The sequence below is a fragment of the Balaenoptera physalus genome (genome assembly GCF_965194825.1).
Source record: "Balaenoptera physalus genome assembly, chromosome: 6".
Lineage (NCBI taxonomy): Eukaryota > Metazoa > Chordata > Mammalia > Artiodactyla > Balaenopteridae > Balaenoptera > Balaenoptera physalus.
Genome location: NC_138885.1, coordinates 14861677 through 14885879, shown reverse-complemented (window position 1 = coordinate 14885879; position 24203 = coordinate 14861677). Strand labels below are relative to the sequence as shown.

The window sequence follows — 24203 nt, the reverse complement described above, 5'->3', positions numbered from 1 at the left end:
GGAGAGCGATCAAACAAGTTTGAAAACACACATATACGAAATTCAGGTACTACTCAACTTACATCGTCCAGGATCCAAAGAGGGTAGGACCATAAGAATGGAGACTCCCTAAGGCCCTCTCCTCGGCCTTGATTTTTCCCACTTCCCCCGGAGAAGCTCACACTACCAAATGTCCCCAGTGCTCTGCAGGCTCGGGCACACCGGGAAGGAACACAGTGCAGAGCCAGGCCTACGTTCCCCTAGACGGCGCTGCAGAGAATCCGTTCTCCCAGGGTAAGACGGCGCACGCGCCCGGAAGCATTTCCGCTCCGGACCCACTTCCGCTCCGCCGACCGCGAGCGCTCCTGTGACGTATTTCCGGCTGGCTGAACTGAGCTCGTGTGGCCGGGAAGGAAGTAACGTCACCGGGGAGAGCAGAGAAGCCGGGTTGTGGCGCGGCCGTGAAGGCGCTTCACCGACAACATGTCTCATTTACCGATGAAACTTTTACGCAAGAAGATCGAGAAGCGGAACCTCAAATTGCGACAGCGAAACCTAAAGCTCCAGGGTGAGATGCGCTGAGCTTCGTGGCGGCCTGGGTTGCGGAGGGAGCCAGCACGTGGGCCGTGGCGCCCTGCGGCGGCCGCGGGGCCGAGCGGCGCTGGTGGGGAGGCCCTGCGGCCCCGATGTAGCGCTGGCAGCGTCCCCGCAGAGCGCGCGTGCTTGCGGAGCGTGGAAAGGCAGCCCGGGGCGGCCTCCCGTCGGGCCCCGCGCAGATGCCGACTCTCCGCGTGGCCCCCGATCTGCCCTTTCTGAGCAGCAGTTTGTCCTTACAGAGTTCGGGTAGGAGGCCTCTAGAGTTCGTTTCCAGCCTGCCCCACTTCCACCCTCCCTTTCTGACTTCCTCACCACCTCTAGGGTCATCCCCAACCCCCATTTCCAATCAGGCACGTGGGACTTTCTCACCTCCCCCCATCTTCCTTTCACATCATTTATCTCATGTCTCTGTCGCTTCAGAACAAGCTGGGTGTCACTCTTCACAGAACATTCCTGATAACCTTGCCTTCCCCTACCCACCTGCCCTCTGTTTCGACTCTTGAACTTCATCATTTTCAGCTCCCAAAGTGTCTTTTTGCACATATCATACGCATGTGCGTAATCTCGTGCCCTGTCTTCCTGTCACCCCTAACTTTAGGTTATAAATTTCTTCAGAACGTCTACGTATTTGCATCCTTAAAGACTTCCATGAAAAGCATTTTACCTGAATGTCACTTTTCTTTACTTACTTCATTTGCAATTCTAACTTCCTGACAGTGGGTCAGACATCCTGAAGTTATGATACCCTTTTTCGATCCTGTATAATACGGAAGCCCCCTAGGGCAGTGTTGGAGGCATTACGCCTTACACTAGCTGGTTTTCTGCAGAGATTAGTTGATTGAAAGAAATTCTGGAGGAGAGAAGAGGTGTGTGGGTTTTAGGAATAATGTTTTTGAAGTTCCCTTATATTTCCATTTCCTATAGAATAACAAAGCTTTGCTAACTACTTCTTAGTTGAAGGTAACAGAAGATGGTGCTTCTTCTGTATATAAACAGAAACTTTTGTAGAGACAGCCTTAGGCATTTATATATGATAAATATCAAGACAAGTAAGTGGTTACATCAACAGAGTTTTCAATTCACTGATGTCTAGGAAAGTATATCAAATACCTAATATTAGAATGTATATTTTGTAAGTAACATTGGCCCCATTTGTTTATTTAACCTCACTGAAGTTTTCCTGATCCAGACTTTTAACTCCTTACAGACAGAGATGTGGTTTTTGAAGTTAAAAAATCAATGCAGCTTTCCTTTTTTTTTTTTTTTAATTTATTTGTCCTGCAGTAGAACACTAAAATTGGAAGTCGTCTTAATATACATGACAGGGAAGTAAAAACTAAATCATTTCAGTCCTGGAAGCCGTGACATTTCTCATTCGGGATACCAGCATTTCTAAGTAAACCTCTCCTTCTTTGTCACTATGTGTGCTCTGTTTTTAAACAGGGGCCTCAGCTGTGAGCTTGTCAGAAACTCAAAACGGAGATGTGTCTGAAGGAACAGTGGGAGGTGGAAAAATTAAAAAGTCCCTAAAACAGTCTGTGACTGTGGGCTTGTCAGCAACCCAAAATGGAGACATCTCTGAAGAAGCAGTAGTAGGTGGAAAAGTTAAAAAATTCCTGAAACAGTCTATGAATGCAGGCTGGTCAGAAGCCCAAAATGGAGAATTACCTAAAGAAACAGTGGAAAATGTAAAAGTTAAAAAATCCACCAAGAAATCTACCACACTGACCAGTGGGGAAGCAGCATTGCAGTCTCCCAATTCAGAATCAAAAAAGAAGAAGAAGAAGAAGAAAAAGAGAAAAATAGTGGATGATACTGGGCCTGGTATGTATTTTCTTTGAACTTAAGCTATTCAGGTTTTCAAGTTCTCATTCTGCTTTTCCTCTCTTCTTCTTATGTCCACATGACACACAAGACTCCTCTGTACTTACTGGCATACGAGAAACTAGCCTGGTAGCTAAAGCAAACGTTGTGGGGGGTGGGTTGCAGTTTAACGTTTCTCAAAATACTGCTCTTCTTTGGCAGTTAACTATCTGAGCTTTTTATGATAAACAGAACGTACTATGACATAGTATTGGGCTGGCCAAAAAGTTCATTCGGGTTTTTCCATAAGATCTTATGGAAAATATTTTATGTTTACCTGTTTCCAAAGAGAATTATGGAATTACTGACACTAAAGAAATCTGGGCTGGTAGTAGAATCTATCCTCTTGGGGCTTTATCTGTCAAGGACTTTGGATATGCAAAGTGTATAAAATAGCAGTTAGGAAACTTCTGAATAAATGGAACGTTAATTTCCAAGTGAGTAGAATGGCCAGGATTGGGGAGGCAGGGCTATTTTCTTTTGCAAGATTCTTGGATTGAATAAGCTTAGGTGAAAGAACAGGCATTTTAATTGAAATGTGAGCAAGCAGAGATTTCAAGACAGGATAGAACAGGTGTCAGCAAACTATTCAGCCTTCTGCCTATTTTTGCAAATAAAGCTTAATTGGAACACTGAGATGCCCATTTTTTTACTTGGCCTTTGTGGTGATAGAGACCATATGGCCTGCAAAGCCTAAAATGTTTACAGTCTGGCCCTTTATAGAAGTTTGCCAGCACTTTTGTTAGCATATCCTATTCATCTTTTGTCTGAAATAAAGGTTTCATTTAGAAGGACACTTTGAATTTTCCAAACACGCATGGCTGTCTTTTTACTACCTATAGGCTATAATACATTTGTAAGTTATGGGAAATCGTTTAAACAGAAAGTGAAATAAGATAGAGAAAAGCATGAGGATTATACATTACAGTTTTGATTTAAAGTGATTGTAATCCTATTCTAAAATTATTAGTGCCCTTAGGATTCTTGTTCTGAGTATGCCTGAGGAAGTGATATTATTTCTTCTCTCAAGCATTGAATCACAGGGCTGGGAGTTTAAATCCTATTGGTAACCTTTAAGAACTGTTTTAAGGAAAACAGAAGTAATAAGCCTTGAAGACCAGCTGATAATATTCATGGCCTTTGAACGTGTGGGTCCTGCAGTGTTGACCATTTCCCAGAAGGGTGGTAGTAAGGTCCAAGGAAGAGGCCAGTCCTGGGCAACAAAGAGTCCTGAGTTCTGGTTTAGGTCAACTCTGTTCTAACTAGCATCACTAACTGCCATAAACTTGTAAAAGCCCAGCATGGTAGTTAACCCATTTGGCCCAGAGTGGAACATTTAAGAGCATGATGGGGGGTGAGACGGGAAAGGTAGTTTGGGGGACTATGTTACGAAAGTTGTGGATGTAGAAATGAAAAGCCAGGAGGCCTTCCCTCTCCTCCCCCACCACTTACATTCAAGGAACAGGCCAGTTTCTATCGCCCAGCTAAGTAGATTGTTGCTCTTGCTTTGTAGTCTGCCTCTAGTATCATGAAGAGCCTTTTGTGTTTCTGTTCCCCTTTAAAACAAAATTAGCTTTTATAGAAAATTTATGTTTAATGGCATAGGAGGAAAAACCGTGCTTGTTACAAGTTTTTTTAAAAAACGTTAATGACTTGCCCTTGTTTTTTTTTCTCAGTAAAGTTTATAGAACTGGGTGTGATTAACATACTTAAATTGTTTAGTTCAGCTTATAAAAAATTTCTTGCTCACCTAAGATGGTATAATATATAAGTAGTAAGTCAGACAGAGATAGAAATATTATGTGTTATCACATATATGTGGAATCTGAAAAATAGTACAAATGAACTTACAAAACAGAAACAGACTCACGGACAGAAAACAAGCTTACGGTTACCAAAGGGGAAGGGGGGTGGCTGAATTGGGAGTGTGGGGTTAACAGATGCATGCTACCATACATAAAACAGAGAACAAGGACTTACTGTATAGCACAGGGCACTGTAGTCCATATAATGAAAAAGAATTTTTAAAAAAGAATGTCAATATATACATATATGTATGTAGAACTGAATCACTTCGCTATGTACCTGAAACCAACACAATATTGTAAATCAACTATACTTCAGTAAAAGAATATGTATTAAGAAGCCTAAAACATAAAGTTTGTTGGCAAATCTGTGTGTCCCACTGGGTTTTTTAATATAGCCAGATTTTTTAATCAGGAAAAAGAGATTCTTAGCAAATTAAAACTGAAAATATGTTAAGCTTTTGAAAATACGCCTTTTTGCATCACACATCTTTTATTTTGTGGTCTCGTTTGGTATTTTTATTTTAAGAAAAAAATTTGTGGGGGGTTTGTCCTTTAATCCAAAGATTCCAAAAAAGCAAAAACTGAAGACAAAGGAGACTCTGAAGATGGTGCCCAGGCTCCTGAAGAAACAGAAAACAGTGTGGAGAAGCCAGACAATGAGGACGATGACAGCGTGGTGCCCAGCCTGCCCCTGGGACTGACAGGTAGCTATCAGTGTTTTCCAGATAGGTCTTCTCTAAAATGTCATGCCTCCGTGGATTATAGTATCTAAAGGTTCAGTTGTGGCATTTAATTTACCTGGAAAAAATAAGTATTGACAAGAAATGGATTTATAGCTAACTATTTTTATCATCACGTTGTGTGCCTTAGTTCCTGTTGTTTCTTTCTCTGTTTTTCCCTTTTCTTTATTTCTAACACTAAATATTTTGACATGCACACGAATAGCTCTTGGGGTCCTCTGTTCCTTTGGTTTGTCACTTTCTAAAGCTCACTGCATGTTGTAGTAGGAAAATCATTGGCCCGGAAGTCTGGAGCCCAGAGGTTCGATACTGGCTCCATTACTAAAAGAGAAGGGTGAAATTAACATTATTGAGGGGCTTGTGCCAGAGTCACCTCCTTTAGCCTCTATTTCTTTACCTGTAAAGTCAAGCGTTTAGGCTAGAATCAGTTGCTCCTAACCAGAAATGTCTAGCAGTTGCTTGGGTTGTTTGGTTTGGGTTTTTTGTTTATTAAAGTAATTGAGGCCCAGCACCCAATCTCCATAATCAGAATTGCAAAGGTTATGGCAGTAGTTCTCAAACGGGGTAATTTTACCTCCCAGGTAGTGTGACCAGCTCATCCCAGTTTTCCCATTCAAAGTCCTGCATCCCTTAAACCTCTGTCCCAGGCAAACCATGAGGGTTGGCCACCAATATGTTTGGTTGTCAGAACTGGGGGCAGGCTACAGGCATCCGGTAGGTAGAGGTCAGTGACGCTGCAGGACATCCTATAATGCATAGGACAGCTTCTCACAACACAAAATTATCCATCCCAAAATGTCAGTGGTGTCAAGGTTGCCAAAACTTGGGTTATAGCCAGGGCACGTGTGGGGCGGGGAGCTCCCGGGTGATCCTGATGCCTCCCCCTGCTGGAGAGCCACAGCACACCTATCTGTGGGTACAGTCTAACCATCTGTGGCTACATCTGACTCTTCTCAGTTGTCTTTTTGGAGTGAGAGTTACTATTTTGATTGATTTCATATTCAGTTTTTATTTCACATTTCTTAAACATTTCATTTCTCTCTGAACTCTCCCCCCGCAAACCACCCCCATGTCTCCCTCTCCCCTTCCCACCACCTTGGCATTTTCATTTCATACAAGTCCCTTGACTGTACCACCTCTCCGTCTGTTATCTTGTTACAGTATAGGCTCTGGACTTTACATCACACAGCCATTAGCAGTGGAGAAACTTTGAAAGTATAAGGTTTTTTTCTTGATATTATATAGGAATGGTTGGGGTTTATTCTTATTGGAAGAAGCTCTTCTAAGCTTGACACCAACCCAGTAATGTTTTCAATCAGCAAAACTAATCTAGGAAACTAGCAATATTAACTATTCAGAAAAGATAAATTTGCTAATGATAAACTGTCTTCTCCTTAGGAGCTTTTGAGGATACTTTGTTTGATTCTCTGACTAATCTTGTCAATGAGAACACTCTGAAGGCAATAAAAGAAATGGGCTTTACAAACATGACTGAAATTCAGCATAAAAGTATCAGACCACTTCTGGAAGGCAGGTATGATTAACATTGAGGTTTGGGCATTAGTATCTCTATTTTTAGTGCTAGTAGTTTGGAAAGAAAATACCAGTATGTTCTATCGATCTTGCACCGTGTTGGGTGACATACCCAACCTTCGTTAAAGGCTTTAGCTTATTTACTGATGTTTGGAGAAAATTGTTCCCTTCTGTTTTTAGCACAATTCTTATTTTTGAGTTAAGTATTTAACCCACATGATTGATTTCAGTGATAGAGAAGGTGGGGACTTTTTTCTTGTTACGATCTAGCCTCAGTGCCTAAAACATGTGTGATAGTACATGGTACTTGTTGAATGAGTAGACTAAATGTCTCTCTCCTTTTCCTTTTTATTTTTTAGGGATCTTCTAGCAGCTGCAAAAACAGGCAGTGGCAAAACCCTGGCATTTCTCATTCCTGCAGTTGAACTCGTTGTTAAGTTAAAGTTCATGCCCAGGAATGGTAAGTCTGTGGTCCCACTGTTTCTGCCAGTATCTCACTGGAAGTCTGTTGTAGCTGTTGGTGGACTCCTGGTGATAACTGCAGTTGGACTTTCACTGTATATCCTGTTTTGCTTTTTAGGAACAGGAGTCCTTATTCTCTCACCTACTAGGGAACTGGCCATGCAGACTTTTGGTGTCCTTAAGGAGCTGATGACACACCATGTTCACACGTATGGGTTAATAATGGGGGGCAGCAACAGATCTGCTGAAGCACAGAAGCTTGCCAATGGGATCAACGTCATTGTGGCCACACCAGGCCGTCTCCTGGACCATATGCAGGTAAGAGAACACTGTTGTGTGGTCCCCATCTTTTGTCTGTGTGAAACGTAAACTTGACAGCTAACAGTTTTTCTTTGTCCTTTGTCTTGTCAGAATACCCCAGGGTTTATGTATAAAAACCTACAGTGTCTGGTTATTGATGAGGCTGATCGTATCTTGGATGTTGGGTTTGAAGAAGAATTAAAGCAAATTATTAAACTTCTGCCAAGTAAGTAGGTAGCATCTGCGTGTGGTTTGCCGAGTAGCTGTTGGAAGTAGATGAGAGCTTTTCCTGTATGAAAACTACTAATGTCAGAATTTTAATTTAGCGAGTGAAGTGGTTGTGCCGGTCACCCTCAGATGTAGTTTGCAACATAAGCATCACTCTCACTAGTGACTTAATGCAGTGGTTTTGCCATTTGAGAGGCTGCCGCGCGAGCTGAACAGTCTTAACGTACGTCTCGTTCCCGTCCGTCCCTGCCACCCCATCTCACATCTCCTGGGTAGCCATCGACTTGCTGCCTTCTGTGTTATGTTTGAGTGGTACGTACCTTGGTTATAGTACTTGAAACATTATAAACTGCTTATGTCTATAAAAACACCATGGTTCAGTGCATTATACAATTAGTTTTTTAATGCTTCATTGAGGTATAATTAACATAATAATCTACATATTTTAAATGTAAGCTTTGATACGTTTTTGTCCTGTTTACACCTCGAAACCATCACCACAATCCATACAGTGAACATTTCCATAACCCTCAGAACTTTCTTTGTGCGCCTTTGTAATCCCTCCCTCTCACCGTCCCCCGCTTCCAACAGCTGCCACGCACCTCTCTCTCACAGGTGACTGTGGGTCTGCTTTCTGTCACTGTAGATCGGTTTGCATTTTCCAGGGATTCATATGAATTCATATGCAGTGTAACTCTCTTTTTGTCTGTTTTCTTGTGCTCAGCAAATGCTTCTGTGATTCGTCTGTGCCATTACACATATCAGTAGTTCTTTGCTTTATTCCTCAGTGACGTTCTCGTGTATAAATATGCCACAACCTGTTTATCCATTTAACTGTTGATGGACCACTGTGTTGTTAACGGTTTCTGTCTACTACAAATAAAGTTGCTATGAACATCCATCTGCAACTCTTTTTGTGGGCATATATCTCCTTTTCTGTTGGGTGATTACCTCGGAATGGAGTGGCTGGTGAATGTTTAACTTGTACCAATTTACATCCCCATCAGCAGTGTATGGATTTCCAGTTCCTCCTGTTAAGTCTTGAAATTAGGTAGTGTTAACCCTCCAACTTTGTTCGTTTTCAAAATTGTTTTGGCTGGTCTTGTCCTTGGCATTTCTATATGAACGTTAGAATCAGTTTGTTAATCTCCGGGGATCTTGGGGTTGTACTGAATATTGATCATTGGTGGAAGACAATGTTGAGTCATTCAACACGTGAATGAGGTAGCTCTTCGTTTGATTTCTCTCAGCAGTGTTTCAGAGTTCAGTGTACAGGTTTTTTCGTATCTTCTGTGAGATAAAATTTTTCACTTAATTGTTTTCTCGCCCGATCGAGCTGGCCAGACCTCCAGTATATCCTGAACGGAACTGGCACGAGAAGACACCTTTGCCTTACTCCTGATCTTGGGGGAAGCACCAGCCTTTCCCCATGAAGCACGATGTTAGCTGTAGGCGCTCTAGGTCTGTACGCCCTGTATCAGACTGACGGTGATCCCTTTTGTTCCTGGTTTGCTAAGCTTTTTCTTAGATCAGAAATAAATGTTAAATTCTGACAGATCTTTTTTCTGTGTCTGTTGGAATGATCGGATGTTTTTCCTTTAGTCTGTTAATATGGTAAATTATATTGGTTAATTTTCAACTGTTAACCAACCCTGCATTCCTAGAATAAACCCCACTTGGTCATGACGCATTATCCTTTATATATATTTCTGGATTCACTTTGCTAAAACTTTGCGAAAGGTGTGAGTTGGGAAGTAAGCTCTCTTCAATGTCCTGGAGAGTTTATGAAATATTGATAATATTTCTGTCGTAAGTGTTTGATAGACTTCAACAGCAGAGGCCATTGGGGGCTGGAGTCTTCTTTACATGAAGATTTTAACTGTAATTTCCTTAATAGATACAAGGCTATTCAGGTTTTCTATTTCTTCTTGAGCAAGCTTTAGCAGTTTCTTTTTCAAGGAGACTGTCCATTTCGTCTTAGTTGTCAAATGTCTAAAGTTGTCCATGATGTTCCTTTGTTACTGTTTATAGTGATACCATGTCTCTCATTTCTGATAGTTCTACTGAGAGCATTTTTAGTTGTGAAGCAATTCTAAGGGTTCCCTGAAGGATCTGGGTCATGTTTATGTGGGTGTGTTTCAGCCCGCAGGCAGACCATGCTCTTTTCTGCCACACAAACTCGAAAAGTTGAAGACCTGGCAAGGATTTCTCTGAAAAAGGAGCCCTTGTACGTTGGTGTTGATGACGATAAAGCTCATGCAACCGTGGACGGTCTTGAGCAGGTACGTTTTGTCAGTACCTTCAATCTTAAGGATCGTTGGTGTTTCCTGCAAGTGTTTGGAGGATCGTCTAGAAAGCAAATGGGTTAATGAACTGAATATATCACTGCCAATTTTAGAGGAGTAAAAAACATTTTGCTGTTTAATAATCTTTTGCGCTAAGACGTGAGGTGAGCTAGAAGGCGGAGAGGCTGGTTTCAGGCGCCTCACTGTGGAAATGAGGTGACAGAGATCCAGACTAGGTTGATTAAAAATAGAGCTGTAAGGTTGAGTCTTTTGCTGAATGATATGTTTCCTGTAACACTTTAGCTTAAAAACCTTTCATTGGTTGTTGAGTTTTTAAAAATATATTCACCCAGCTTTATCATCATGTTTAGGACAGTGCACTTAAGCTGTGGTTATTTGAGGTCTTGCTGTTAAGGACCTTCTAAAAATGAAATATTGATACACTTTGAGGGTTCCAGTTAATGGAGGTATTGGTACATTATGATTACAAGAACTTAATAACCAGTAGTCTCAGAAATATGGGAAGTATTTAGTATCCAGTGATTGTAGCCAATAAAAGGAATCAAAAGAGTTAAAATTAGTCTTATTTTAGGAATGTATTGTTATAATGAAGGCAGTAATTTTGCTGTAGGTGAGGCATAACCGTGTATATGCTGTATTAATCTGTGCTATCCATCAAGTTATATTAGTTGATGAAGGTGAAAATGTCCGTTTGATTCTTCTGTGTCTGTCCACTTGCACCTCTCCTAGGGATACGTTGTGTGTCCTTCCGAAAAGAGATTCCTCCTCCTCTTTACATTCCTTAAGAAGAACCGGAAGAAGAAACTGATGGTCTTCTTTTCGTCCTGTAAGTCCGTGAAATACCACTATGAGTTGCTGAACTACATCGATTTGCCTGTCTTGGCCATTCATGTAAGTGATTATGATGAATTTATTAAAAACAGGTTACACTTATCAAGTTATATAGATCGTGGGGATTGAGGTATTGCTCTCTCCTCCAAACATAGTTCTAAGTCGTTTGGGCAATAGTGGGTGACTGACCCTGTGTGGAGGGAGCTTTGCTGGGGGTGGAGGGGCGGGGACCAGAAAGGAGGAGCGGACGCCATCCCTTGAGGAAATAGGACTGGTTATGAACTTGAAGTAAAGCAGGGTAATAGTTCCACAGTTTGGGGATTCTACATCGAGACCTCCCACAAACAACTTCAAGTTTTCTGTTCCAATGGATGTTTTGTTTTGATTCTAGGGAAGGCAGAAACAAAACAAGCGTACGACCACGTTCTTCCAGTTCTGCAATGCAGATTCGGGGATCTTGTTGTGTACAGACGTGGCAGCTAGAGGGCTGGACATTCCTGAAGTGGACTGGATTGTTCAGTATGACCCTCCGGATGACCCCAAGGTTCCCTGAGAAATACCGCATTCCGCAGAATACCCCTCTAGTGTGCAGTGACTGCAGGACTTCTCTGAGGCTGATAGCGTTCAGGGCTTTTGCAGGACCCAGAGAGGGTGTGTGCAGGGAGATTCGACAGGTGTCAGTGGGACTTACGTTAGGCATGTTACATGCTTGGAAGGATCGGTTAAGAGCAGTAGATGTCAGAAGGAAATAAAATTTGCTTACAGAGATAGATACCATTCTTTACTATATGTAGTAGAATAAGTTTTATTGGGTATTTCAACAGACAGTAGATTATATAAATTATCAGCCGGCATTTAAATGTGTTTCCCAAAGCCCTTTTGAAGTTGAAGCACACTTAATAGTCATCTGATTAGGTCACAGAATTAATGTGAATCTTCTGTCTAGCTTTCCTTGGCCCCGGGCATGGCTGTGTTACCTCTGTGGGGACGCTCCCTGCGGAAGGAATGGGGGGCCAGCTTTGGGGAGCTTGGTCACGGGCTGTGTGGCGCCACTAGGTGGAGGTGGGGGCCGTCTCACACTGCTGTGCTGGCACACTGCCGTCCACTACCGTGCAGGTTCTGGACGTGCAGATCGCCACAGGTTGCCATGGAAACCAGTGTGTTACCTCAGGTTTTCTCTCTCCACCAAAGGAATACATTCATCGTGTGGGCAGAACAGCCAGAGGCCTGAACGGCAGAGGGCATGCCTTGCTCATTTTGCGCCCTGAAGAATTGGGTTTCCTTCGCTACTTGAAGCAATCCAAGGTAAAGCCCTTCACTTGGAAAACCTTAAGCTGGGGACAGATTGCTCTCGGGAGGAACTGGTTACCGGTGCACATGGCCTTAAGCACCGTTTCTCGGCGTGTCCGAGGAGTCCGGCGTCGTCGTCATGCCGTTCGGACAGTCGTTAGAGCAGCTTAGCGGATGAGATTTACGTGGTCGCCCCCAGGAACTGTGAGCGGGAGACTGTCCCCAAGGCCCCGTCCTTGAGCTCTGTGTCGCGCAGGGTGCGTCCCTGTCCCCAGTCTCCGCTCTCGTCCCCGCAGCCCTGTTTGAAATCGTCTCCACTCCTTGTGAGCGAGCTCCCTCACGCCGGTCGTCTCTGCCCCTGCTCCCCCGCTGCAGCCCTTCTCCACGTGTCTGCACCTCGCCCCAAGCCCAGGGAGCCCATTCCCTCCTACCTCTTCCTCCTTCGGGCCCTTCTTCGTTGACTCCGTCCCTCCCTGGCACTTCGCTCTTTACCATCTCAAGTCTCTGACCAAAAAATAACTTCAACCCTAAACCCGCTCTCCTCTCACGAGGTCCAGCGTGGCTACTGCCTGTCGCCTTTCCTCAGTCTGCCGTTTTGAAAAGTGGGTTACATTTCAACTCCTCTGATTTTGGTCTCCAGTCCGCCCTCATCTGGCTTTGGCCTCTCTGTTGCCAGGTCTTGAGAATGCTTGTCGGGCCTTGTCTTGCCTAACATTTGCCTCTTCACGGCACAGTGTCGCCTGGTGGATTTTCGTTGCCCCCATCGTGGAGCAGTTCCTAGGGATTGCCATCAGCCCTCGCACTTTTTCTCCAGATGCCTGTTTGCTGGCTCTCAGAGAGCCTCTGCTTCCGCTAGCTGCTCTCTCCTCTGGGAGGCCCTGCTCTCCTCATGTCCCCCCAGCACAGGTGCTCGGCAAGTTGTCTCATCACTTACCTGTCTCCCCGCAAGGTGGCAGGCTCCCTGACGGCAGGGCCTGTGACTCGGGCAGCTGTTCTTTTCCCCCAGCATCTAGCACCGGTCTCGCACTTTCCCAGTCATCTAATAAGTTACGACTGGTAAGAAATATCCTTCCTGTAGGAGTTTGTGATCACTGTGACCTAGTGTCACAGACCCCAGTCACAGGGCAGTGTGGTGTTGGAGAGAAGGGCTAGTGGTTCTTTTCAGCTGGAAGCTTCAAGCTGCTTCATCACGTTGCATCCACAGAGATCTTTATTTAGAGAAAAGGGCTTCAGTGATTCATTGCCCCTGCCGGTTTCTCGCCTTTTCTTTCAAGAGGATTCCATAGCATGATTCATGTGCAGTCAGCAGAGGGAGGTTAAGCCTTTCCCATTGGCATTGGGAGACGAGGGAGCAGGTGTCTGGCCCATGGGAATTCCACAGGCCTGTTCCCCTTCCGTCTCTTCAGTGCCTGATGAGCTGCATCAGAGCCATCCTGGTTTACTAACCTGCATGCTTTTGTTTTCTAGGTTCCTTTAAGTGAATTTGAGTTTTCCTGGTCCAAAATTTCTGACATCCAGTCTCAGGTATGCAGGGCAGAGGGGGAGGAAGGGTCGTCCCAGCACCACCTTCGTAGCGTCTCACTGACACTCTCTGTCCTCCGAGTCTCCCTGTTCATAAAGTGAGAAGTTTGGACCGAGCGATTGTTTCCGTGTCTTGTTGCGCTGGTGACCACATTCCAGAGCTCTCTACCTTGTTTCCGTCCGTATCTTACAAGAATTTTGTCGTCATTCATAACTGCAGCCTGATTTTGCAGATATTACAAAGCTTGGAGCAAGTGTAGTGGAACAAATGTTTTATATGACGTGCTTTTTTATTTCATTAAAAGCAATATTTCTTTCTGTTTCAGCTTGAAAAACTGATTGAAAAGAACTACTTCCTTCATAAGTCAGCCCAGGAAGCATATAAGTCATACATTCGAGCGTATGATTCCCATTCGCTGAAACAGATCTTTAATGTTAATAACTTAAACTTGCCTCAGGTTGCTCTGTCGTTTGGTTTCAAGGTGCCTCCTTTTGTTGATTTGAGTATCCTTTTCTTTGTGGTTATGAATTCGTCCAGGCACTAAGGGACAGAAGCGTGACCGGGGGCCTTGGGGCTTAGCACTTGGGCTGGTGTGTCTGCTCTGGCTGAGGCCTGCAGGGCCCAGGCCTTCAGGCTGGTCACTGACCTCAGTGCTCACGTGGGGTGGGCAGGGGTTAATTGTCAGGGTGGAGACTACAGAAGCGAGACAGTTCATGGCTTTAAAAAAGATAGCCGAATTTGAGTGGCAGGCAGCAGGGGGAGTTGTACGTTGTGCGGAGAAGCTCAGAGGGGCGGGGCTTGGCGGTGTGTGGCTTCACTGTACAGGGTACACAGAGGAGCGGGATACCTTGAAGAAGCTGCAGACAAGATGGAACCTCTCAGAGGGCTTTCATCCTCCCAGTCATTGAAGCATTTCGTGCAAGGAAACGGCAAGACCAGCGAAAGAAAATAGCCTAAGTGCTACTCAAGATAAAAGGCAAAGGGAACACGTCCAGTTGCTTCTGTTGTGATATGTAATATGTGTTTTATTACACACTTTCAACAGAAGAAGCAGCCAGCTGGAGTGAGGCCTGCTTGCTAACACCGTGGTAGTAACTCCCACGGGGACTTGGAGGACCACCTTTGGGTGGTCGTCTGCATCGTGGGCATCGAGTCAGTGTCTGCTGTTGTGAACACATGTTGAGTCCCCATGTGACAGGAAGAGCAGCTCCACTCGGTCAGGCACCTCTGAATCAGCTCCCAACAGAGGTGAAAGTCATTTTGTTTTGACACTGGGAGTATTTTTTAATGTTCCTACACACTTACCGATTTACCTCTTTGGCTTCATTGCGTGGAAAAATAATACAGGTATTACACTGGACTTAAAAATCTATCCTGCTAGTTTTATTCCACAGTCACGTGGCCACTGCTGATTGTCTGGAATGTTCGCGTGTGTTCGTGGCCTGGGGAGGGGTGGTGGGGCCCCTGGGGTACAGCTGGCTGGTTCTTCTGCAGACGGTAGACTGGAGTCCTTGTCTTTGTGTTGCTTGATTTCCTTAACGTCCCCCTTTAGACGTGAACAGCAACGACGGCAAACTTAAAAAAAGGGGTGGCGGCGGTGGCTTCGGCTACCAGAAAGCCAGAAAAGTCGAGAAGTCCAAGATCTTCAAGCACATAAGCAGGAAACCATCTGACGGCAGGCAGTTCTCTCACTGAAGACACGCCTTTGTCCTGAAATGGAATTTTTTTTTTTTCTTGCTCTAACTAAGGAATTGTTATTGCCGTAGGATTTGGGACTCGTCTAAGGAGTATGAATGGACTTGGGGCGCCGGCACTGACATTTCCAGTGGGTCTCCTCTTCGGGGATATAAAACAGTTCAGTATTTCTTGATTGGCCAAGGACGAAGCAGGGGACCTTCTTAGTCTGTGTGATGATAGAATGTTTTTAAGTTTAAATCTTTTCTTCCCCAGACTGGTTAGTGTTGTAGTGTAACTCCTTTGGCACCTTTCCTTCCTGGCGTCTGAAGATGTGTATGGCTTAGGGTGCCATGTCAGCCTGCCACACAGGGCAGGTGCCACACAGGGCAGCTGACACTGGACAGCTGAAATTATCTCAGTTTATTTTTTTGGTTTTGGTTGTTTCTTGGACCTTTCATTGTTTCTTGGACCTTACTTCAGTAGTTTTCTGACCCCTCCTGAAAATGCTGCCACGTAAAAGGGCAGAGAGCTTTGGGAAATACCTAAGACGCACCTCCGGTTAAAGGTGGCACTGTGTTTTTTATATGTTGGATTTTAAAACAATGATCCTTTCTCCATTTTACTTTTTTAAGGGTAAGAAATAAGGGTTGTCATTGTTATTTGAATAAAGTGCCCCAGCAGTCCTGACATGGAGGGTAGGGTGGGGATGAGATCTGAGAGTTTTGAGCCTCATTTACAGGTGTAATACTCTGCTGTTCTCCATTTGGTAACTTAGCAGACTTTTGTTTTTAAGGCACAGAGAATGGTGACACTCCTCAGTCAAACTTGTTTGTTTGAAGTGGTTTGGATTTTGGTGAGCCCTTCCAACTCTTCATAGTACTTAGAAGGCGAAGCATCTTTTTGAGAAAAATTGCCTCTTCCAGATCCATGAAACAAAAATAGATTTATGGTGAAAATTGAAAATGAACACACATCAGAATGAGCAACAAAGTCAGTGGTTTAGTCAGATGGGGTTTTTTGTTGTAGGAACTTGTGATTTCTGGTGTGTTTTATGTTTTATTTCTAGTGTGTTTTGTAACTACAGAATGGTTATTACATTTTGTAGTTATTTAAAACCAAAGTTGCTGGCATCATTTTGCTGTCGTACCAGTTCATGTTCATAGATTCCTATTAAATATAAGTATCAAATGTAGAAGAAATAGTCTGGTAAACAGCACTGCAGTAGGAAAAGAAAAGAATGATACACTGTTCCACACCTGGGCTCGACCACTGTCCCTCTAGCTAGACATGTCCTGGGTTTCAGACCTTGATTGCTGGACTTCCGGCATTTAATAACTGTTTCTCTTTCCAGTAACTATTCTTTTTTGTTTCAGAAATAATCGTGTTTAAGAAAGTACACAAAAGCAAAGAGAATATTTAATCACTGAACAGAAGTAAATACTGCCAATATTTTGATACATAACCCTCCAGTGTTTTGTACACATACTTTTTCATTTTTTTTATCAAAGGTGTAGTAAGTCATCCTTACCCACTATTTGTAACCATCTTGTTTCATAACATTATTTTCCTGTGTCATTAAATAATTACATCAACTTTGTATCTCATTTATTACTATGCTTTAACCTTGCCTGGTCTGCCTGGATTTGAGTTCTGGATGCCTGCATGTCCCACACTGGCTCTCCTTGTCTCAGTGTGTCTAGTGTCTGTTTTGTCATTTGTGAGAAAAGTATATAAACAGGAGGTGGAAAGATTGTTCTTACTATGATAACGGCTTACTTCAGGACTTGCTGGGAGTCCTATGTGAAATTGTGCTGGCAGGCTGGTCCAGCCTCGGGACATCCAGACAACCGCACTTGACCAACCTGGCCAGGATTCACATGTGAGGGAGTGGTCACTAGAACCAGATACGAGGGCAGGGCAGCACCATCTGCAAGGCTCGTTTGCACAGAGAGAAGGCCCCCTTAGGTTCCTGTGCTAAGAACACAGCTGCTGGCAGCATGTGTGCGGCCACTAACTTGACAAATGGGATTAAGTGGCTTCAGCCAGGAAGGCCAAGCAGCGTGGACTTGAAGCCACGCAGATCACTGCCAGCAAGTAGAGACCTTTGGGTCCTCTGGGCTGCACGTGTGTCACTGCTATTTCTAAATTCATTTTGGTCTTAGCTGCCCAAGTTAAAGCTGAATTTGGGATATCCAAAAAAGGATCTTGTTTATTCAGAAATACATAGTGGTGGGACTTCCCTGGTGGCGCAGTGGTTAAGAATCCGCCTGCCAATGCAGGGGACATGGGTTCAAGCCCTAGGCCGGGAAGATCCCACATGCCGCGGAGCAACTAAGCCCGTGCGCCACAACTACTGAGCCTGCACTCTAGAGCCCACGAGCCACAACTACTGAGCCTGAGTGCCATAACTACTGAAACCCACAAGCCTAGAGCCCGTGCTCCACAACAAGAGAAGCCACCGCAGTGAGAAGCCTGCGCACCACAAAGAAGAGTAGACCCCGCCTGCCGCAACTAGAGAAAGTCCGCGTGCAGCAACGAAGACCCAACGCAGCCAAAAATAAATTTATATTAAGAAAAAAAAAAATCGTAGTGGTTAAAAATGAGTGCTCTGGAACCAAAATGCCTGGGTTCAAATTCCAGCTCTGCCTCTTTTCTGGGCCTGTGAAATGAGTAGAACAAAGGAAGTAATAAAACCTACTTTGTAAGGTGGTAAGAATTGAATGCACTAACATGTAAGGTGCTAGGACAGTACGAAGTACCTGTTAGCGGTCTTTATGAATACCTAAATCCTACGCCAAAGGCCTGCTGCTCAGCGGAATCAGGCACAAGGACTCACTGAGAAGCCTGAGCTATCTTGGGCCTTCTGGAGAACAGGCCAAGGATTTCTGACAGCCCAGGTCCACTGGAATTCTGATCAGACCCAGGTTTTGGGAAGTGCTCCAATCCTGCAGTACCTTCCTAAGGCAACTGTCAAGGTGATTCATGCAGTTGTCAAGGCTGCTTTGTATCGGGTGTTTGGTGGAGGGAACAATGACTTTGGATAATGCTAAATGTTCATGAATCAAGAGCCTGCTAGGTGCCAGGAACTGCAGAGGACACAGATGCGTGTGGCTGAGCTCCTCTTAGGAGCCTGGTAGGTCTAGAGAAGATAGATGTCATAAGCAATTGTAATATTGTTTTCCAAGTCGTGTGACATGCAGATATATAGAGAAATGTCCCAGCTATTTCTAAGCCTGAAAATTCTGCATCCTTGGGTTCAAGTGGACTTCAGCTGATAAAGAGCTGTTGGAACCTTCTCCACCTATGGAAGACAGGCTTCTGTTCTGGGAAGTGGGTTCCCAAATGCCACACAGGAAATGTGCCACACAAGAAACCCCGAGATTTTTTTTTTTTTTTAAGATTTTTCTTGCCCATGCCCAGGAGATTGTCCATATAGGCCTTTAGCAGGGCAGAGGACTCTGGATGATTCTCAGCAAGGCTAGGTGTGGGAACATCCAGTCTAGAGTACAAACACAGTCTCTTGCTAAACCTTGTAATGTTCTCATCCTGTGAAGTAAAATTGCCAGACACAGGAAATGGTGTTAGTGTGTTTAGCCATCCACAAGGCAGGGTGGCCAGAGGAGACACCTAAGACTCAGGCTTTCCAGCAAGAAACAGCTGTGCCTTTGTCTGAATGCCTTACGTGGGAAAGCACAGTGCAGGACAGCACAGCAACCTTGGCCCCCATTCCTGCCCCAGCCAGCCAAAGCCCCGAGATCCCCCAACAGTGCTCCGTTCAACTGGGATCCAGTTGGTTGGTGTTAGCACAGGAGATGTCATTAAGAAAGCCATTCTCCCCTCTAGGACTCAGCATCTCATCTGTAATTTAAGGCAGGGGGAGGGGAGGGGATGCAAACAAATTTTAACTAGATGACCGCTGTAGTGGGCATTTTTGGTTTGTGGGGCTGCCCAGCATCTAATCTCCTTCCTGGGTTCAGAGACCGAGGCATGTAAGTCCTGGTGTGCAGGTAGGATCACTTCCCATCGGAAAGCAGAAAGCCTCCCCTGTAGTCAGGAGGGCTGTGACCTAGGTGTAACCTGAAGGCATCAGAATGCTGAATCAGGTACTAAAAAAGAAGCAGAAGCAAGTGGCGGGTTCCTCATCCATCTTCCAGAGACAGCTGCGTCAGGAGCAGAGGTGCCTCCAGCTGTGGCGTCCAGGCAGCAGCAGGACTTAACGCCAGATTGACTGTGGGACGTGACTTTGGCTGTGGTCCTGCCCATTATCGACCTAACCCCTATTTCTGCCTCTTCTCCAAGCCGGGGTCTCCAGCCATCCACTGTCATTTCCATTAATTCCTTTCAGTTTAAATCATTGAGTGGCTCTTTGTTGCTTATAAGAAAGAACCTAAAGAAATAACCTCTAAGGCCCCTCTAACACTCAAGTGACTCTCAGATTTGGTTTCTCTCTCTCCGTCTGTTGGGCGAGGGTAGAAAGTCCAGGTTGATTCCCACCATCCAGGCTCTCCCCGCGCAGACTCCTGCCTCCTACACAGGGAAGATGGCTGATGTGGAGCAAAGCCAGGACTTGAAACATGCAAACATCCTTGAGGCAAGGACGCATCAAAGGAGGAACAAGCGGCAAGTTCACCACCTCCAGGGAGAGATCATGGAGTACTGCTCTGGATCTGGGGGCCTGCGGGGCGGGAGAACGTGGGGCCTTCGCATTTCTCAGAGCCTCGTGTGGAGCATTGGCGCTGGGAACGGACCGGGCTGCCCTCATCGAACCTTCCAGGGCCGCAGCTTCTGGAGTCACAACCTGTGTGAATCCCGACTCCACCACTGACCGTGAGGCTTTGAACAGCGACTTCCCTCTCTGTGCCTCAGTTTCCTCATCCACAGAAAGGGAGGAAGTCACGGCATCCGCAGGATTAAACGCAGTAGAGCAAGGGAAAACTTGAGCACCGAATGGAGCCGAGTCAGCTCTTGGAGATGACAGCTATTGAAGCTACTACCGAGAACATCAGAAAAGGGATAGGGTGGGTCAGAAACGAAACAATGTTTCCTCGGACTTACCTGCTTTCTCACACCCTCTCCCCACCATCAAAACGTCATGGTTTCCGACGTAGGCCGATAAAGCCCGGGAGGTGTCGTGCGCTTTCTGTGATTCCGCATCTCGCCAGCAGGGGGCGCGGCAGCCGAGCGGGAGCGACCGGCGTCTGCGGCTGCGTCTGCGCTCCCGCGGCCCCTCTGCGCAGACTCCGCGGGTTGATTGGTCTCCCTTTTGTTGGCAGAGGAGGAACCTAGGGGGCTCCTTCCTCCGGCCCCAGGCTAGAGGACAGGGGGCGGGGCGAGTAGGGGGAGAGCAGGGGTGCCCGCTCGCCAGGCTCCATCCTGCTCAGGACTGGCGCGGGTGTCCCCAGATGCAGACGGGACACCGAGCCCCTGAGCCCTGACAGAGCGGGCGATGCAGGCCGAGGGCTCGGGAGGCGTGCCTCGCAGCCCTGATGCTCCGGTCAATAGGGCTACCAGGGCGGCTGTGATAGAGGAAAAATGTTAAAGATCAGAAACCACGTGAGCGCTGGGCCTCAACTTTGTTCAGGTAACGTGTATTTGAGCATCTACTAAGGGTAGAACCCCAGGAGTGTAGGGGCGGTTCTGATGCCATTCTAGAAGCTTACTGTGAGAGGGCTATGACATAAATACAGGGACAATGTACTATACAGAGAGAATAACCATCTCCGAGGGTTAAATGATAGAGAGCAGCTTTGGGAAGGTGTGACGTCAGAGCGGAGTCTTGCAGGAGGCTTTACCTGGAGCAAAGGGGGTGACGGAAGGGAGGAACCAGGTGTCCAGGCAACGATGTGAACAGCCTGAGCAAAGGCAAAAATGAAGCAGCTTGGGTAAAACAAGAACAGTACTGTCTACCTCACTGGGCTGCTGTAAGGGTCTATGAACCAATATAAGCACTTCAGATATACTAGCTGCTCTTAGCCGAGCAGGACGTGTACTTTAGGAGGCAGTGAGAGACGGGGCTAGGAACCTAGGTGGAACTCAGAGAAAGGAGGCTAGAAAGCCAAGCCATGAAGCTTGGACTTTAATTTGGTTCGCAGTGGAAAGAAAGCGGGTGCAGTGTCAGATTGTGCATTAGGAATCATGCTGGCTAATGTTTAGGGTGGAGAGGACCAGGGTGAAACTGGAGGTGGGGAAAGCTGGGAATTAGAGAAGGAAACAAGAGCAGATATGAGACATTGTGATGCTGCAGTCCTCCAGACACGACACTGATGGTTTCGGGGATGACACTGGGGTGGCTCGAAGAAGACAGTGTGCTGACCACAAAGACGGGGGGTGGGTGCGGAGAGGAATGTGGTGCCATTAGCAAATACAAAGAAGCCGAGGTGTCGCCTTGAGCATGTAACCTTAACTCATTAACTCACTTTCCTCCTCTGACTAATGGAAAACCATCCCTGCCTCGCAGGATTGTCGTGAGAATGAAATGAATCAACAAATGCAAAGCAGCTTCTGCATAGCAAGGACTGAACAAGTTTTAACCCCCTCGTCTCCCATTATGAAAATGCTGTCTTGTGTTGCCTTTTAATTATTTCATGTGACGAAGCTTTAGATTCTTGGTCAGTTCATCAGTGTACATACAAGTATTTTCCAAGTCTCCAATTTAATTTTCTTACAGATCATTTTTGTACTTTGTGCTTACATCTACCTCATTTGGAAATTTTTCTCTCTCTGTTTCTTGATGTCTCTGCATCTAGACCAGTGGTTCTCAACGGAGGTCAGTTTTGTCTCACAGGGGACATTTGACAATGTCTGCAGACGTTTTTGGTCGTCATGATTGGGAGGCGGATGCGGCCAGTACTTATCGGGTAGAGGCCAGAGACGCCGCTAAACAATGTACAGTGCACAGGACGGGCCCTCACAACAGAGAATGATCCAGCCCCAAACGTCAGTGGCATCAAGAATGGGAAACCCTGATCTAGACCCTCCTTGAGGGCATGGCTCTGGGTCTTAGTTATCTTTGTACCCCTTGTGTCTAGCACACAGAGTTAAGAATTTAATAAACAGGGCTTGAACAGAAAAGAAATCAGGAAGAGGTGCTGATTTCTGGGGAAGAAGAGGGACTTCGGAGCAAGTCAATGTTGAGAATTCAGCAGGATCTCCAAGGGAAGAGGCAAGGAGGACCAGAAGTCGTAAGAGAACTTGCAGCAGGACATTTGGAGTCATTCCGTCACCCATGAGAACTGTACTGAGTAACTACTTTGGATGAGGCGCTGTGCTAGACGCTGCAGCAGCAGAGGGGAGCAACTCCATCCCTACTCATTAGGAGCTTGTGGTCCACGGGAGGAGGAGACACTCGGAAGTAAATCCATCATGAGCAGAGCCTCGTGTGAGCCCTGAGGATGGGCCGCTAATGCTGCCTAGGGATTCATGGATGACGCGAGCATTGACCAGAGACAGGAGGGACCGGGAGAGATCTCTTGGGTAAAGAAGAAGAGCAAGGACTGGAGGATATTCCAGGTGATGGGAACTGCTCGTGCCAAGCCAAAATGGTGGAAACGCCGGGGGCAGGGCTGCATGAGAGGATGGTGAGGAGTGATGTGTGGTGGGGAATAGCAGGTGAGCCAGGGCTCTGTATTTGGAGAAGGGCAGGAAGCATTTGTAGGTGGACACAAAGACAGAGGGCGGTGAAGAGTCCTGTACAGCAGCTACACGGTGTCCTGTGTAATGAGCACTGATTTCCTGTTAAGTAAAAGTGTTCTTGAACTGCCACCTTGCCGAGGTCAAGAGCCGCTGTAGTGTCCTGGGAAGGTAATGCTGTTTGCTTTTTTAGGATAGAAGAGGCTTAAACATATCCTTGGGCAAAGGAGCGAGAAGTTGAAGATGGAAAAGAGAAAGTGACGGTTGTCGAAGAAGCAAAGCCTCAGAGAAGGCTGGCAGGTGAGTAATTGATTTAAATAGGATACTTTCCTGTTTGATGTCTTCCCCACTCTAAGTAACACTTAAGAAGTGTCTGTTTCCTAACAGCATCCCTGGGCATCCTTGGCTTTGAGGTGTAATGTGACCTTCTAGCTCCCCTGGCACCAGAGCCTGGAGGGTTTCAGCTCAATAGGGACCCAGGTGAAAAGACCAGGTTCTGGTTAGAGCAGGAGTACCTCGGATATGTTGGGATCTGTGGCAGCCAAAGTAATGCCCCCCTCCAATAATGCCCATGTCCTAATCCCCAGAAACCATGAATACACTACCTTACGTGACAAAAGGGACTTTGTGGATGTGATTAAGTGATAATCTTGAGATGGAAAGATATCCTCGATTGCCCAAATGGGCTCACTGTGATTACAGGGGTCCTTATAAGAGAAAGGCAAGAGGGTCAAACTCAAAGAAGGTGATGTGACAACAGGAGCAGAGATCAGAGAGTCAGGGAGAGATTTGAAGATACTACCTGGCCAGCTTTGAAGGCAGAGGAAGGGCTGTGAGTCAAGGAATGCAGGCAGACGCTAGAAGCTGGAAAAGCAAGGAAACATTCTCCCTGGAGCCTCCAAAAGGCTCTGCTGAGACTTTGACTTTAGTTCAGGGAGGCCCACTTTGGACTTCCGATTATTGTAAGATAATCAATTTGTGTTGCTTTACACCACTAAGTGTGTGGTAATTCATTACAGCAGCCGTAGGAAACTAATATAGCACCTTTCCCCCATTTCGAGTTGAAAGACTTCTTTGTACCTGTGCGCATTTCCCGGGATCCTTGGCAACCATTTGGAAGACACAGGCTGTAAAACACTGGACTTCTGCATTCAGCCTTGGAACAACGTTCACAGCTGTGGAAACTGGAGTTTAAATCTTAATAGAACTCCACAGGAATTTAAGACGCTTTAAAACAAGCTATCTTTTGACCCCAAATTAGACATCTGGCAGTCTCATTACAGACTCTTCTGCAAACCCCAGTGTGGCAAGGAATTAAATTCACCAACATTCTCTGCTTCAGAGAAGTGTCTTCTGCGAACGCCAGCTGGATTGAACCCTTCCGCATCTGTGATGGACAGAGTGCCGCAATGTATTCAATACCTACATGTTTGTTTCC

At 45.7% G+C, this 24203-nt stretch overlaps 1 protein-coding gene, 1 long non-coding RNA gene and 1 pseudogene across 6 annotated transcripts in view; 2 read left to right on the top strand and 1 right to left on the bottom strand.

Moving 5' to 3' along the window:
* LOC309662768 overlaps positions 1-300 on the bottom strand; it is a 77370-nt gene extending 77070 nt beyond the window's left edge. Inside the window, exon 1 of one of the 3 annotated variants that reach the window (XR_014264934.1) lies at positions 63-300. This is a non-coding gene — a long non-coding RNA (uncharacterized lncRNA). The remainder of the gene's footprint in view (positions 1-62) is intronic. The other 2 variants (XR_014264935.1, XR_014264936.1) reach the window with 2 other exon arrangements.
* A 64-nt stretch (positions 301-364) lies between these two features.
* DDX18 (DEAD-box helicase 18) lies at positions 365-16728 on the top strand. Of its 2 annotated transcripts, XM_082465871.1 has the most exons (14): positions 365-547; positions 2020-2400; positions 4811-4951; positions 6386-6521; positions 6880-6980; positions 7101-7300; positions 7394-7508; positions 9653-9792; positions 10546-10707; positions 11039-11191; positions 11839-11952; positions 13405-13461; positions 13785-13962; positions 15012-16728. In XM_082465871.1, the coding sequence occupies exons 1-14, from the start codon at positions 463-465 to the stop codon at positions 15152-15154; spliced, it is 2106 nt and encodes a 701-aa protein (XP_082321997.1). In that variant the 5' UTR covers positions 365-462; the 3' UTR covers positions 15155-16728. The 2 variants fall into 2 exon arrangements, with proteins under 2 accessions (XP_082321997.1, XP_082321998.1); XM_082465872.1 differs by lacking the exon at positions 13405-13461.
* A 109-nt stretch (positions 16729-16837) lies between these two features.
* The window catches only part of LOC309662747 (5-hydroxytryptamine receptor 5B-like), a 41327-nt pseudogene continuing 33961 nt past the window's right edge, over positions 16838-24203 (top strand). Inside the window, exons 1-2 of the transcript XR_014268406.1 lie at positions 16838-20717; positions 22959-23065. The product of XR_014268406.1 is annotated as a 5-hydroxytryptamine receptor 5B-like (transcript). The remainder of the gene's footprint in view (positions 20718-22958; positions 23066-24203) is intronic.